The sequence below is a fragment of the Cyprinus carpio genome, chromosome B14 (genome assembly GCF_018340385.1).
Source record: "Cyprinus carpio isolate SPL01 chromosome B14, ASM1834038v1, whole genome shotgun sequence".
NCBI lineage: Eukaryota > Metazoa > Chordata > Actinopteri > Cypriniformes > Cyprinidae > Cyprinus > Cyprinus carpio.
In genome coordinates this window covers 20,344,553-20,362,126 of record NC_056610.1, presented here as the reverse complement: position 1 = coordinate 20,362,126, position 17,574 = coordinate 20,344,553, and the positions used below count along the sequence as shown (strand labels likewise).

General features: G+C 37.6%; 1 protein-coding gene across 2 annotated transcripts in view; it reads right to left on the bottom strand.

Moving 5' to 3' along the window:
- Positions 1-17,574, bottom strand: part of gpc3 (glypican 3) — a 128,000-nt gene that overhangs the window by 50,747 nt on the left and 59,679 nt on the right. For both annotated transcript variants that reach the window (XM_042738499.1, XM_042738500.1), the window contains one exon: positions 6,634-7,322. In XM_042738499.1, coding sequence (XP_042594433.1) covers positions 6,634-7,322 — 689 coding nt within the window. The remainder of the gene's footprint in view (positions 1-6,633; positions 7,323-17,574) is intronic.

Genomic DNA, 17,574 nt, shown 5'->3' with positions numbered 1-17,574 from the left:
GCAGGATGACTTAAAAGTATTTAAGTTAATTATTATTAATATATTAAATCCATCCCCAACAAGGAAAAAAATCCAAGCACTTGCATGCTTGACAATAACAACTATTAGGCAAATCAAATACTTTCATTTCTAACTCTAAATTAAAATGCTAAAAAAACAAAATCAACATTTTGACTCAAATCATATTTAATTAAATAACTATTGTTTTTACGGAAAGAACATGCAGCTGCCTTTGAGTCAAAAAGGTTAGAGTAAAGAGGAGTGCTGAAAAACCCACATATGTTAAAATAACTGTTAATGCATCACCATTGTTCAATACTAATAATAATCATAGCCAGATTAAGCCAGAAAATGGGAGTGGTGCAAAAGTTACTAGCACTAAATTGCTGATTAAAATGCTGCCAAATTCAGCGGAGGTGCAACAACAGGTGTTTTTGTGTGTGTGTGTGTATGGGCTATTGAATACAGCTTATCTCATCAGATGTCAGGAGTAAGATCCATAAGCGGAGATTTAGCTAGGGATAAAAGATTTAGCTTTGGGTGTCTATAAAACAGAAATCATTTTGACAGCGCATTTGATGTACAGTAATGCGTAAGCTGCATTCTGAAGGCGTAAAAAGAGCCATGTCAGATTGAAATTAAGTAAGAATACAGTGATTTCCTGGACCTGTCTTTCACCATTCAGAGTGGCTTAAAGAATATACTTTAAATGCCGGAACTTTGAATAATGATCTACTAATTTTTTTTATTTTTATAAATTAACAAAGGCACTGTTTGTCAGTAGATTTATGTCAGTAACGGTGGTATATGTGATTGTGTTTTATTTAGCAATTTTGTGAAGAAAACACTGACGAATGATTAGAAGAATAATACTTAAAGTGGCAGTTTCTGTCATTATTTTCTCACACTCAAGTTCTTCCAAACATGTGTGTGTTTATTTCTTCTATTGACCATAAATTTTTTTTATTTAAATGTTAGTAACCAAACAGTTGCTGGTCTCTTCTATTGACCATAAATTGACTTCCATGGTATGAAGAAAAAAAAAAAAAAACGTTTTTTAACATTTCTTCAAAATACCTATTTTTTATGTTTAGCAGAAGAAAGAAATCCATACAGGTCTGGAACAACATCAGAATGTCCTTTTTGGGTGAACTATCCTTTTAACGTAACAAACTATATTTTAACATTGTTAATAATAATCAAGCAAAACAAAGACCCTTCTAGATTGACTTTTCACAACAGATCCATTCTCATAATGTGCTTTTATACCTGAACCGAGCTGCTGCCATCATTTTTACCAATGCAGACCATTTTATACAAGGTATGAGGTCAGTAAGAGTTTTTTATTTATTTATTTTAAGAAAATAAAAGTTTTATTCAGCAAGGACATATTAAGTTGACCAGAAGTGACAGTAAAGATCTTTATAATGCTACAAAAGTTTTTTTTTATGGATTTCAAATAAATGGTGTTATTTTAAAACAACTATTCATCAAAGAATTCTAGAAAAATGTATCATGGTTTTCACAAAAATATTAAGCACAACTGTTTTCAACATTGATGTTTCTCAAACACCAAATTTGCATTTTAGATTAATTTCTGAAGGATCTGATGTGACACTGAAGACTGAAGTAATGATGACATCTTAAAAAAAAGGTTAAATTGTAATAAGATTTCACCATATTTCTGTTTTATTTTAATCTAATGAATTGAGCATGAGATTTGTCTAAGAATTCTTTCCAGCCCCAAACATGTTTTTGATAAGTTTAGATATCTAGTTGATGTCACATCTATTGGGAGCTGTCGCAGTCACTCACTCACGAAAAGAGAGATGTTCCCCCGGGTGTTCAGTCTGAGAGTTTGGAGGTGCTATGAGTCGGTGTGAAACAGCGCAGGTCTGTTCTGTTCTCGTCCTCGGTGTCAGGTGAGAAGTAACTACAGCAGAATCTGCCTGCACCTCCTCGTTTACAGCTGCGAGGTCAGAGGAGGAGGAGCTCCAGTCCCTCGGGCACACATCGGCTTCCGGAAAACATATTTCTGCTCACTCCATCACTTTCATGCACCCTTAAAGTATGCTTTTCAGTCTTGTTCTTTCTTCCTCTCTCTTTCTTTTGTCGCCATTGCTCCCTCGCTTCTGCTCAGTAACTGGTAAAAATAGTGCTTCATAAATCATGCATTCTTTTCCAGAGCAAAGAGAGAGGGGGCACACTTTAAAAGGAGAAATGAGAGAAAGAAAGAGCACATTCAATGAGAGGTTTGATGAGTGAAATGTCACACTGCTAGATAGAACATGGCCACAGGGCTCTTCACACTGAGATGTAATATTGTTTTACAACAGAATTAGATTCAGGTAAGAACAAGAATCATTCTGGAAACTTCTGAAGGTGCTAAAGCCAAAAGGATGAAAAATGGTTAACAGCCACCAGAACAGACACCACTGAAAAGATGTAGGTTTAGTTTTAATCAAACTATACAGAGAAGTAACTTGTGCTCCTAATCAGTTGTTCTTATTTTGGAAAAGTCATTTATTTATTTGTTTATTGTAAATAATCAAACTATACAGGGAAGTTAATTTTTTTATTTGTTTGTTGTTAAAATGTCCAATCAAATACTTTATGCATAAATAAAATAAATAACTGCTAACAAGGTTTCTTATTTGCTAACTTCATCTGTTACCATGAACTAACAATTAACAATATTTCTACAGCATTTTTCATCTTTATTAATGTTAATCTCAACCTTACTAATGCATTTTTAAACAATAGTTAATCCACTTAACATTTTTATTAACTAACAGCATCAAAGGTTAAAAAAACGTTAAAAAATTATATTGCTATTTGTTAGTTAATGCATTAACTAGTGCGAACAAATGAAACCTTTTATTTTAAAATATAATATAAAAATATAATTTTATTCATTTTAAAACCTGCTGTATACTACAGTTGCAAGAACAAAATGTGAATGTTTACACTCTCTGTTAAAAAAACATTAAAATGCATTAGTTGATATTTGTTTAGACAGACCCTGTTTGTTCTGATTTAAGGTCAGATCAAATTGTAGTCAGAAGTCTATGATAAATTATAAATGTATTTTCCTGCAACTCTACATTCTGACAGCTGTGATTGCTAGAAATATTCCTAGGGATTATTCAATAGTCTTTTAACTTTAGTAGAGACATGTCCCTATCGTCCATACTCAAATCTACACCCATGCACCTTTGGCTTAGCAGTGGCATTTTGACAAATTTAAAATGTCAGTCTTCCTTGAATTCATTCCTGCACAGACCATCCTAGAACACAGGCTACGTCTAGGGAGGAAAATCATAGTCACTCAGCTTGGATCAGGCATGCAGACGGCACTTTACAGCCAACTGACAGACAAACACACTTGCACAAACACCATCTTCAGCCTAATTGGCCATTCTCCCTGTGACATGTCCTTTGTATCTGGGTCGACAGCTGTTGATCACAGAGAAGGGAGAAAAAAAGGATAAGTGAAGGAAAGAATAAGAGCACAAACCCTCTTTTCTTTAGCATTGTTCCCTTGAAAAGATAAACACAAACAGAAAGAGCTTAAACACAGATAATCACACACCGGAGTGAAGACTGGCATGGATGTCACAAAGTTTTGGATCGATTCTTGACAGAAGCTAAGCTCTATAGTTGTTGAATCCAACCAAGGACTTTACTATATTTGTGAAGCTTTAGCTTTCAAAACTCAAAAACTGTGTGGAAAGGTCACACACCTACACATGTGCTCTAACCATCAGTGTTGGAGGGATAGATAAAAGCATCAATGCCACAAACTTAACTACATTTTCACTAGTGTCGGTACTTCAGCTGTTTTCAGAGTACTGTAGAATACTCTTCTAGTAAGTCGAAGTGTAACGTTATAAAATGTTATTTTTATAACATTATAAATGCTGCCTTTTGTTATAGAATGCCTACAGTAATCAAATACTGTATTTGTGCTGTTTCATACAGAATCATGAATCAGTTTGTTTGATTAAAAAAAAAATTCTCAGTAGTGTTGGGAAGTCAGATGTATTACATAAATTAATGTGTTCAAAAAAATTAATAAAATGTAGCAAAATACTTAAAGGAGTTGAATTCTGCTGTATTTTTGAGCTTAATAGATTCAGGTGTTTCTAGATTTACTACTATATTCACCTCTTTACCAATTCATGTTCAATGCAGTCACCCAATCCACATTCTTTTTATGCCAAATAAATAATACACTGACTGTAAAAAAGTAAATATCATCTGACAGTTTTATATTTAAAGATATTGTCTATATAATGCATTAAAAACGGCATCCTTTCATAGTTTCAGTTTAGTTGTTAAGTAATAAATAAATAAATTCACTGTTAAGTATTTTAAATTATAAACAAATATTAGCTACATTTCTAAGTATCTTCCTCAACACCATGTTTCCATCCTGAGTGTGAATTTATTTTATGAAAAAAGTCAAAGCAAAGTGACTTTTTGATGCACATCTAGGAATTTATTTGGTAAATGCAGTGATAGTTCATGCGTGACATGCAGAAAAAAAGATATTGTGGCTATGAATTAAGAATTGATTCCTGCAACTTCATCTGTGCCCACATTTAATTAATTTACTTCATTGTTTTAGTTCAACTGTGGTCCAGATATGATTAATTTACTATTGTGTACTAATTTTTATTTAGCTAAATCCTTGACACAAAATCTTGTTTTTATTCCTGAATGTCATGTGTAAAGCTTCATATTTTTTCATTGTTATGTGATGAATATAATACATGGATGCCCTACTAGTGCTAAATTCAAACTTGAGAAACTCTCTCTGTCACACGCACTGTCCCGTTATTAAGCAATAAAGTACAGAACCAGTTTCACAAGCATCAGGGTCAACAGCACTTTACACTGAAGGCCGCATTACCATATATATGGAGGTCTGGCTGAACATACAAACACCTGTACTGAGTAAACACAGACTTTAATATCGCATCTCTCCCAGATATCCAGAGCACGGATTTACTGACCGTTTCTAGAGCACATATATAGGCAAAGACATATGCAGGAAAGATGACGACATTAAGATGTGGAAATATTATAATTTTGTGTGATTGCATATATTAACAGCTTATGGCAGTGTGTAGTGAGGTTATTTTTACATGTGCATCACATTGTAGTGCTTTAATGTGAGGTTACATGGGCAAAAGTATAAGAGGTAATAGTTCCTCCAGGACCTTGCTGTTAAAACTTCACAGGAGCCGCATCAAGTAGCTCGATTACCCCTTTAGGAATAAATAACATGTTGGTATTCCTCTTATCAAAGGCCTCTCTGATCTCCACAAATACTGCATGAACCAAACACAACCACCGTTATAAACACACACTTACTCACACACACCCACGCCGTACCGGCATAAACCTAAGGTGGGGTATTTTACACACTGCGGAGGAGGGGATAAGTGGAGATGAAGCTTTGATGAATAATGTGAGTGCATTGTGGTGTGGTAAGCGTGTGTGTAAGTGTCTTGCGCTGATGGGAAACTCAGTGTTAAAGTGGAAAGTTCAGCACGTCGTCCCCGTCATGCAAAAGCAGTACAAGCTCCTCCATTGTTCACGTTCAATATTTCATGAGCACTTGTCCTCCTGATCTCGCTAACGTAGACTAGCAACTGGAGTGTGTTATTGCTGTTTAAACTCCTACTGCCCCTGCGAAAGGGCCATCAGGGAGAAGGTTCATCAGTTCCTGAGTAAACGTTTGGGTAAAAATGTTTTAGAGTGATCTTACGCAAGATGAACATCTGAAATGGTTACAGAAGGAAAATGAGGCAAGAATTGAACACTCCAAAAATAAACACCTATCCTGTGACAAACCTTCTCTGATTCATTTGTAATATTGCAGTCCCTATTCAGACATTGTGATGGAGAAAATATGAGATTGGTGAAATTACATAAATTATATCATGTTCATCACCAGTTTTGCACTTGCTTGCAAAAACGCAAAACTTCTGATCATTCATTTAGTCAATTAAATAATTGATAATAAAGATACATATTATGCACTTTGTCAGTGTTTTTCTTTTTAGATATATGAATAAATTAAACGTTACCACATTTTTAGTTAGTAATACATAGTCAATTAAAGGCCAATTATAGGATTGCATTTAAACTGCCTCTAAAAAGACTGAAAAGTCATTAAAAAAACTCTGTGTAAAGCTATAATTGTTCTAAATTTATTTGTTTAAAATATTACAATTTTCAAATATGTTTTCTTTAAAAGTACTAAAATCATAAAGGAATCTGAATCTTGTGTGATGTTAGCCAGACAAATAAAGAGCTTGACTATATTTATGCATGTAAATGTATAACTATATATAACTATACTGAAAGAGGTGTCCTGAAAAATTTTGATAGCTTTTTGGATTTTTATACCCCTAGGCTCTGTTAACAGCCAATCAGTAACACTCTTTCCCTGTGAGTCATTTCACTCGTTCTGGTCCGCTGACACTGGGTTTGCTGACATGTCTTTGGAGGTTGAGGTTTTGGAATGAGGGTGTTAGCAAAACGGCTGAAGTTGGCAAAATGGCTGGAATCGCCTACAGCGCTCAAATTCTCACCCTGTTTCTGAGACCAAGTGTCACTCACCTGTGCGCTGACTTTGCTTTTGGCCGCCACGGCTTGTTTGAGAGCCTGTCTGATGATGACGTGCAGTCTGAGCACCACGGCCTCAATGTCCTGCTCCCCCTTCATGGCAGCGGCGAGTGACCCCAGTTCCTCCACGTATGACCTCCAGTGAGGCTGCACCTCCGCCGCTCCCCCCAGACACGCCCCCATGGTGCTGACACACAGCGGGCGGCACGGCCGGGCCTCCAGCAGGCCTTGACAGTGTGGGCAGTACCAGAGCTTCAGCAGCGAGCGCCCGCAGTCCCTGCCCGCACGCAGGTGCTGGGTGGTGTTGACCACTTCGATGCCCAGGTTCAGTGCTTGCAGGAAGACCCGAGTGGCCAGGAGCGAGCGAGACAGCCGGGTCATCATCAGCTTGGGAAAAGACCCGAACGCAGAGGATCCCCTCCAGGCCCCACGGAGGCATTCTTCCGAGATGCCCGTCACCGCCCCGTTTCCAAGCAGACGCCGGTAGGTGAAAGGAAAAAGGCGGGAGAAGAAGGTAGAGACCATGTCGTTTACATTAGCATCCGAGCCCAGGATATAGAGGGACATTTCTAGGAATAACTGTGTGACGGCTCCGCTTGCTCCGGCCCCCAAACCGGGAAACTCCTCCCGTAACAGTGTCAGAGTGGAATTACGACCCAGACGGAGGACCATGTCAAAAGCCTCTGAAAAATAAGAGAAACAAAGAGATGAATGGAAGAGTGATGAAAGAGTCTATAGGGCTGTGTACTAATTCTTATAAAAATGGTACAAAAGCTGTCACTGGGGCTGTACCCTTTCGAAAGGTACTAATATGTACCATTTACTGTAGGTTTTAATATGTATACTAATATATATACCTATAAGATATTAAAGGGGTCATATGATGCGATTTCAAGTTTTCCTTTCTCTTTGGAGTGTTACAAGCTGTTCGTGAATAGATAAGATCCCTAAAGTTGCAAAGACTAAAGTCTCAAACCCAAATAGATATTCTTTATAAAAGTTAAGACTCGTCCATGCCAATGCATTGTTTAAACACGTAACGTTAAGGCGTAAACTTTGATTCTCGCTGAAGTATTGTTGCCACCGGCGCCATGTCGTGGAGACCCTGTTTCGTTGTGAAAGCGAAAATACTTTATTTGGCCTTCCAAAAGAGGACACGACTAGAAATCAGTGGTTAAGTTGTATTTACAACACTGTCCCAGAACAGTTGAACCCAAATATTCAGATGTGTGCAGCACATTTTATGGAGGACTGTTTCCTGATCCTGGGAGAGAAGACTACGATGCCGGCTGTTCTGACTTACAGACTCCAAGTACGTATACATATGTAAAAGATTTGCCACTGATGATTCAAACGCGAGTTTTGAGCAGCGTAGAGCAGCGGTTCTCAATTCCAGTCCTCGCACCCCCCTGCTCTACACATTTTGTATGTTTCTCTTATGGCTTCCGACGTTTGTTCTATTCAAATGTAAGTGCCCTGCGAAGTGGACATCACAGGATATTCCGCCATGATTCCAGTTGGAAGCGAATGTATATGTTCCAATCAAAGTGCACTGAAGTGAGCTAGACGTGAATTTAAATTGTGTTTACTTACAGAGGTATATGATGTCACACTTGTCCGTGTTTGAAGACGTTGCGCAGCACAAATCCTTGAATGAATGTTCCGAAGTGAAGTAAACAAACAGATTTCCCCTGCTCAGGGAGTAGGGAGCAATGAACACTGTGTATGGACCATGTCAATGGGAACACAGTTCATGCACGGAGCTCACTTTTAATGAGCTGATTATCTGAATCAGGTGTTTTAACAAAGAGAGACATGCAAAATATGCAGAGCTGGGGGGTGCGAGGACTGGAATTGAGAACCGCTGGTGTAGAGTAGCACTTGTTGTTTGTCGTTTCTCCGATCACAAATGCAGACATGGTTTTATGATTACGCGGTGCGATGCAATGCAACGCATAAAAACACAGTATAAGTCATTATAATCCGTAATTATGTCCCCACTGGCAAAAAATGGCTCATTTGTAATGGGTTTTATTGTTTTTGTCTCATCGCACCGGTGTTCTGACCGGGACACATATCAAAGTATGGCAAAGGGGGTAACATTTCCGTGACAGGCTTGAGGCATTCAGACAATCACAAAGCACTGGATAGCTGGCCAATAGGAACACACCTCACTTTTCAGAACGATGAGCTTTGTAAAAATGACGCATTTCAGAAAGGCGGGGCATAGAGGAGAAACAATAATGTACAGTATGTGGAAAATAATGTTTTTTGAATCTTAAACCGCATAAACACATTTCATTACACCAAATACACAAAATAATGTTCTTTTTAGCGACATCATATGATCTCTTTAATATGCAGCTTTTACAGGTTAAAATGTACTTTTGAAAGGGTACTGCTCCAGTGGCAACTTTTTTTGCACCATTAAGTTTAGTTGAAAAATAGTCCTAAGTATAAATGAAATGTCTGCAAAAGCCACAGACCAGAAAATAAGGGTTGGGCAGACAATTGGATTATATCAATGGTATTGAGTTTTGTGTGACAGACTTCAATCCTTTAGACATTTACAATGATTTTGACATTTACGCTTGTTTACATTTTAAGAAAGTGAACTTTATATTAATAAATGATTTCTTAGTGGCACTCAAGCATGAAATTGGTCTAAACTACACATTTTCCTGTGTCCATAATGCCAATTAATATAAGAAAATGTCTAAATTTCCAGTTTAAGTGTTTACCTTTTGCCACTGACTTATTTTAGATGCAGCTCCAGAATATACATTATTTAAATTTCTACATATACTATTTATACTATAATATAATTTCAATTTAAATATAATAATTTTATAATTTATTTGGGTATCATATTTCAATGAGAAGTTGAAAGTTACAGTATGTGAATAACAAAATACACTATTGCTTTGAACTTTCTATTCATCAAAGAATCCTGAAAAAAAAAGTATCATGGTTTCCACAAAAATATTACATAAACACTGATAAGAAGAAGAAATGTATTTTTAGAGCATTAAATTTAGCATATTTTAATAATTTCTGAAGGTTCGTGTGACACTGAAGAGACTGGGGTAATGAAGCTGAAAATTCAGCTTTGCCATCACAGGAATAAATAACATTTTAAAATATTAAAACAGAAAACAGTTATTTTGAAATGTAATAATATTTCAAAATATTATTGTATTTCCAATCAAATAAATGCAGCCTTAGTGAGAAAAAGGTTTCTTTCAAAAACTTAAGAAAAAAAAAAATAATAATAAAAAAAAAAAAAAAAACTTACTGAGCCCAATCTTTTGAAAAGTAGTGTAGTTTAAAACATTAGCCCTAACAAGACAATCTGATACTCAAAGCTATTTGTGTACAAATCTGAAGGCAGTTTGAAGGCTCAATGACAGTAAACTTCATTTAAGGCAACTACACATAACATAGGCTTATGATCTCATACATGACTTAAGTACAGACTAAGTTAGATATTAAGCTCTTAGTGTGAACTTTATAAATGGATAGTGCAACTCGAACCATAAGCAGCTAATCAAGTTTTTTAATGATTACTAGGAACATCAAGCAGGTGTACTGGAGCAGGCTGAAGCTGAACTCTGCAGGAAAGTGGCCCTCCAGGAACACATTTAGACACCAAACCTATTCATTGACACTCTTAAAATTTTACAAAAAAAATAAAATGATAAAACCTTGGCTAGATACGCAATAATCCACAAAATCTCTTCCTCACAGATGCACACACAATCCTAATCCCTGAAAGACGATAAACAGTGAGAAAAAAGGAAGATGGAATTAAAGCTTCCCCTTTAGATGAAAACCACGATGTCCTTTTAAAACAACAAGGGTGCTTTTCAAGATCCTTATAGCTATAAAAGGCGTTCATTCATCCGTGGTGGATGCTGTGAGAGAGATGCTGAGATCTCCAGAAAACAGCACAAAGCGACGAGACATAATCAGAGACATCTGAAAGCTCTCAGTGAAGCCTTATCAGCACGCAGGCAAAGAGGGATTGCTACCGAACCCACCCAGACTACTGGGGAGACCAGAGACAGGAGGCTGAGGGGATTTGGGAGCATGTGGAGAGGAAAATAAAAGGCTACAGAAAGAGAGTAAGAATGACAGAGAAAAGAAATATGAGTGAAAGAGAGGAGAGAAGGGCCTTGGGTTCATCATCCAGACAGGGTGAAGGTGATTGAGAAGTGGGGAGTCTGCAGAGCCGTGATATAAGCATGCTGCCGAGCAGACGGTTCACAGCCACATACGTGAAGAGCTCCATCCATCTCTCCCAGGGAGTCCGGCTCACAGGGGCACAGGATATTACATCAGCACAACATGCTGGAGGAGTTTATGGATCGCACTGATTGAGATGAGATAGAAATCACTTAGCACTATATCCCAGAGCAGTTAAAAGTCTCAAGGTGCTTTTAGACAACACAGAAATTCACTCTCAGTGGCTATGCTCGGAATAATGTACTACATACTCATATTTAATTACATGATATCTGCAGTATACAGTATGCATGATGTTCTGTTTGCATGGAATAACCAGATCCCTTTATAACTCGTACTGGACCATATTTCCATATTTAGGCTTTTTCCAAGTTTACGTAAAATAAGGTAGGCTAACACTTAGTTTAGGGACCAATTCTCACTATTAACTAGTTGCTTATAAGCATGCACATTACAAGCATATTGGCTGTATTAGTGCTTAAAAAACACATATTAACGCCTTATTCTTCATGACAGTATTTTAGTTCCTTTAATCCTGTGCCATACCTAAACTTAACAACTACCTTACTGACTATTAATAAGTAGCAAATCAAGAGTTTGAGGTCATAGTTAATAGTCAGTTAACAGTGAGAACTGGTCCCCAAACTAAAGTGTGACCAAAAAAGGTAACACTTTATTTTATGGTTACACCTATTAGTTGCTTAATAGCATGCATATTACTAGATTATTAGCCATTTATTATTAGCTAATCCTACCCAATACCTAATCTTAACAACTACCTTACTAACTATTAATAAGTAGCAAAATAAGAATTTATTGAGAGAAAAGTCATAGTATATAGTTAACAAGTGTTACCTATTCTAAATTGTTACCTAAACTATTATATGAGCTCAAGACTGAGTGGAATCCAGTCATATTAATTTAACATTTTAATCCCATTTTGTATAAAGAATGAAACCTTTTGGCAGTCTGATAAAATGATGAGTCAAGATGGAGGTTAAATATCTCAGTTAATTTTGCCTCGGGTTCATTTGTCACACTGGAAGTAGAAGGTCAAGTGGAGCGCATTGCATTGTGGGATACAGCATCTCATGCTGTGCGCTCTGCTTGCACAGTGCAAGTTTTGCCAAATACAGCCGGTCACCCGGGTATTCAACAGCCTACAGGAACATATTTACATACTGTGCGCAGTATACATACAGCGTGCTGCAGAAGTCGTATGCCATTTTGAGACAAACAATAGCAAAGCGGCTTAGAAATCAGCCAGCACAGACATACACAGTCAGTGAATGATGCTGGGGTGTGTTTTGCTGAGATTTACCATAGCAGGGTGAGTAATGTGGTGTTTAGGGAGACAGTGTCTAGTGCTCTGTGCTGATGTTAGCAGTAATGCAGCATCTCGGCTGTGTGTGCTTGTGCTGGGGACAGAAGTGGGTATGGCCGGGGCTCACTGTGAGTTTACCCACCGAACAGACGCACACACACTGCTCTCTGTGATCAACGAGCTCTCTGACGCACTGAATGCCAAACAGGACGCTCAGGGAGACACTCTCACACGTTAAAGAATAACAACAGACACACATACAAAATGTCACATGCACGTCAATTCATATGCAAACAAATTCATCACAGCATACCAGCTCAATGCCGTTCGCAAAAGCACCAGCATAAATAACTCATGCCTATACACTCATCATATGACAGACAACAGCGTTCATATTTATGAACAAACATAGATGAAATGTAAAGATAAATCACAATGAAATGACCATAAAGCAGTCTATTTATATATCAGAGTTGGAGTTAAGATACAGATCTGGACCCAATCAAAAATCAGATCTCTCAAAACTAAGATCTAGACCAAAACAGCAAGATTGTAGCAAAAATCATATATACAGTGTCTAGTGTGTGTGTAATATATATATATATATTACAAATTTTCTGTGATTGTTGATTTTCAGTTAATATAATTTACAGTAAAATACCTTTTTTGTTTTGGGTAATTGCATGCTATATTCGTTATATAGGCTATACATCTAAGGCTAAATTAATTCATTGCTGTATATACATCAGTAAAACAAGACAAAACAGTTGATTTCTCATTGGCCCTCATAGCAGCATGAAAACAAATAAATGTTGTTCAAATCTTGAATAAATTATACACAGAAAGCAAGCATGAAAATATTAGAACACCCCATTACAACAAAATCCTTCACTCAGTTAACACAGTTTCAGCTGACTGTTTGAGTGCCTATGTGGCATCACTGACAAAAATTAAACTTTGGTTGAATTCCATTTAGCATTCTCTTTTATGCAATGCTGAAACATGCATTTATGGATAAAACTTAATTTAATTTAATTTATCCACAATCAATAATAATGATTGTGGATAAATTAAATTAAATTAAATTAAATTAAATTAAATTAAATTAAATTAAATTAAATTAAATTAAATTAAATTAAATTAAATTAAATTGAAATGAATTGAAATGAACTGAATTGAATCTGTGTGGCCACTGCATTTACATGATCAGCAACATGTATGTGATTGGTTACAATGGTTACTGCTGCAAAAAAATACAATATTGAAATTCTGACATAAAATAAAGTTTTCAACACTTTTCACAATTAGATAATCGTAGAAACCGTATTCTTTAAATGCAGTTCATTATTCAAGTAAATTAATTGATATTATTCAACAATGTCATTATCACCTTTAGTATGATGTAAATGGACTACATTCTTGTCTGAGACCACAGGTTAAGCCCCACATCCAGACTAAGAGTCTATGTTTAGAGACCCAGACCAAAGCCTCAATTTAATTTTCTTAACAGATCTCAAAATCAAGACTGCAAGATTAATTCTCCTAACTGATCTATATGACTGTTGCCCTCGAACACCATAACGCAAGCCATTAAATGCACAGTCACACAATTTCACTTTTAATCATGCATATACAAAGACTATATCCTGCAGCTCTGTGTTACTAATGTCTTGAGGTGTCTTCTCCCAAGCCACCAAGAACAAAAGATGGAGAACGAGAGAGAGAGCTCTGCTTCTTTCCTCTCTTCTTCATCAATCTCTCTGAAAGCCTTGTGTAAGGCAGACAAAAGCCGCTGTATCACTTACAAAGCCATAGTGGGCTTTAACAGTGGGAGAGAGTAGCTTGCTCTTTTAATGCAATGCTGTATTTGAGCAGAGGGGTCATACAGATCACTGTTGAATTCAGTCTGCTCTTGTTTCCTACGTCTGATCTGGGCTTCGGGTCCACGGGTGAGTCTGGTATCAGGTGTCCACCAATGGGGTGAGCATAAATGTCTAACAAAAAACAGAGCAATACTGAATATGGAGGTTGTGTTTTGTAGAATGGTCCAGTAGTAGCCTGACAGAAAATCACCACTGGATAAGAAAGCCGTTTGACAAGGAGTTTCTTATCAAGGTTATAACTTCAGGAGATGTTCAAGTGATTCCATCGTTTGATTCGATGATTGAATATGATTGAACCAATAAAATCTGCTATGTACCTTAAAATATGCTGATAACTACCATAATAATTTTACCAGTATCTGTAACTCACTTTTGGTTGAGACTTCAACAGAAAATCCAGTTGCTTGTGTCCTGCTTTTTAAGGCAAAGCAATATTGCCGAACATACATGGCATTGACAAATGATGAAGCTGTTTTTAAATTTTACATATACATCACGTCTGTTCTGTGTTGTAAAGAGGAAAGTGATATATCCTTTCAGCTCACAAACTAAGTACCTCTTCAATCATGGTTAAGAGTTTAGATAAGAGTTACTCTGCTCTAGGATGTTTCACAGGTATCTGATTTCCAACCACTCAGGTGATTTATCATTAATGCCAATGAATGTGTAACCAAGGAGCTCTGATGGTGCTATATTTATGATCCAACAGACAGATGAACGCAAGCCAAAACCATTCAGTCACAGCGTATGAGTATGCATCAACGAGGGCAGGGTAAGCTATGACATTGCAGGAGGCCAAACTTACGAGTACAAAGTAATTAAGAAACTCATAAATATGTATGTTATTACAGTTAAGTCACTATATATGATTTGTAAGCTGGCGAGTATCTTAAAAACTAGTTACTAGAAGCCATTTGATAATACACAAATCAAACAAACATGCTGCAAACTCAGTATCTGTAAAAGCTTTGCATGTTAAGCTTGTTTACCTTCAATAAATGTGTTTGATTATGTTTGTTATGGTAGTTTGGTCTGTGTTTGTTGAAGGGTATGTGAAGGTAGTATTGCAAAAAGGCAGTATTGTGCTTCTCCAAGATCAAACCAAGACCAAGCACAAGGTGTTTTCAAGGTCCATGAGACATTCCCATCAAGACACTGACCACGTGACCCGCACATCATGACCCTTTACAATAATGGACTTCCCATCCCTTTTTCTCACTTCCTTTTGTGCACTTTAGAGGAATGGAATTTCATATTTCCATTTGCAAGTATGACCAAAAATAACATTTACAGTAATGAATATAATAATCAAATGTTATTTGATTATCAACCAAGAAGTGCAGTAGTGTAGAATTTTTAATTCTTTTCTTATAAATTTCATTATTCTATATCATTAAAAAAAACTAAAAAAACTAAAACTAAAACAGGTTCTCAGATTCTTGGCCCCAATTGTTGATGTTAAGATGAAGTGGTCTACAGTGGTCCTCTCTGATCTTTAATTTAAAAAAATCAATAATGATATTATTAATATTAATACAATATAACATTAACATTATCAAAAAAAATATATATATTTTTTTCAAAACCGACAGGACTGGATGGACAGACAGACAGACACACAGAGAGAGACACACAGGCAGGCAGGCAGACGGGCAGACGGACAGACAGACAGACAGACAGATAGAAAGATAAGGAAGGAAGGGGGGATGGATGGATGCAAAGATAGATAGATAGATAGATAGATAGATAGATAGATAGATAGATAGAAAGATAGATAGATAGACAGATAGATAGATAGATAGATAGACGGACAGACAGACAGACAGACACAGACAGACGGGCAGTAAAATAGATGGACAGATAGACGGACAGACAAATGGACAGACACAGAGAGATGGACGGACGGACGGACGGACAGACAAACAGACAGAGGTAGAGAGAGAGGTGGAGGGAAAGGTGGAGGGAGAGAGAGGGAGACACAGACAGACAGACACAGATAGACAGACTGACGAGCAGACAGACACAGACAGACGGACAGTCAAATAGATGGACAGATAGACGGACAGACAAACGGACAGACAGAGAGACAGAGAGATAGATGATAGATAGATAGATGATAGATAGATAGATAGATAGATAGATAGATAGACAGACAGACAGACAGACAGACAGATATAGATGGATGAAACCCAAATAATTCCTTTACTACGTTTTTATCTTCAGACAGGAAGCAGAGCTGCACTGCTCCCGCTCCACTTTCTGCAGGCCCTACAGCTATCAAAGCAGTCAGTATGAAAGGTGAACATTTATAGAAGAGTATTAATTTAGATTAGACTTTAATCAATACATCAATCCAGTGAGTGCTTGCTCTAAACCAGTTGCGTGTTCTGACATATGCAGGGCCACTGCGGTAATTCAAGCTGCTCAGAAGCACCGCTCGGACATCCATCAGAGGCCCATACACTCATTATCCCCGCCAGGCGCAGATCATCAATAAATTAGCCATGCAATGAGCCCAATCAATTTCCCTGATGGAGTGTCACCTCTAGCCGCCGGGAAGAGTGATGGGGGGGAAAGCAGTGCCACCTGGCCCCTCCCCCGCCAGACTGCCACGGAGCCTGGAACTATCAACGCTAATAAAGTCTCTATCTGCCAGACGTGAGGCACTCTTCATACATCAGCTGTAAGTTATGTGCATTCAGAACGGCTCCATTGATTAGGGCCGAGTTTGTTTGCCATACGAAGGATGAGGGAGCGTGCGATAACTCAGAGTGCCCGCGTAACTGGAGCATCACACCTGCGAAGAGGTTTCAAATGGGTGGTCAGGGTCTAGATGCCAGGGGGTGATGAAGTAGCGTGCGGGAAGCTGTAAAAGTGCAATGGTGGAGTGGTAAGAGGAGGATAATATTTCCCGTAAGGGAGGAGAAAGATTTCTGGTAAGGTCCCGATAGTATCGCTCCGGCCACGGGCTGGACGGCATTGGGTTACCAACACACTCACTCTCCACTGCCTCTCTTTCCATTCCTCACCCATCTCCATTGCCTGAGAGAACTCTCTAATTCATTGACAAATGCACTTCTGGGAAGACACCGATGACTAACCAAAGAACAGGAACTGCTCTCCTTCTTTGCACCTAGATCTTATTATGAGAGATTCAAAGTGGGCCATATAATGTAGCATGTGCACATGCATGTGATATCAACTTCACTTCTCACTCATAAATCCATTCTGAGCATAAGTCCTCATTGTTTATTAAATGTTTATAAAAGGGTAAGTAGCATTTGGCGCCAGGAACAAGGACAGAGTGACCACAGTGACATCCTTTTTCATCACATTGATTTCTTGTTCTGTGACTTTACAAGGGGGCAAAGTTGAGTCCAGACTCCAGAGGGAAAAAACCACAACCTCTGAGCTGGACTGCAGCTGCTAAGCTCTTTAACAGTAGATGGCTAATCCCATAGGTCCACACACACAAAGTTTTGC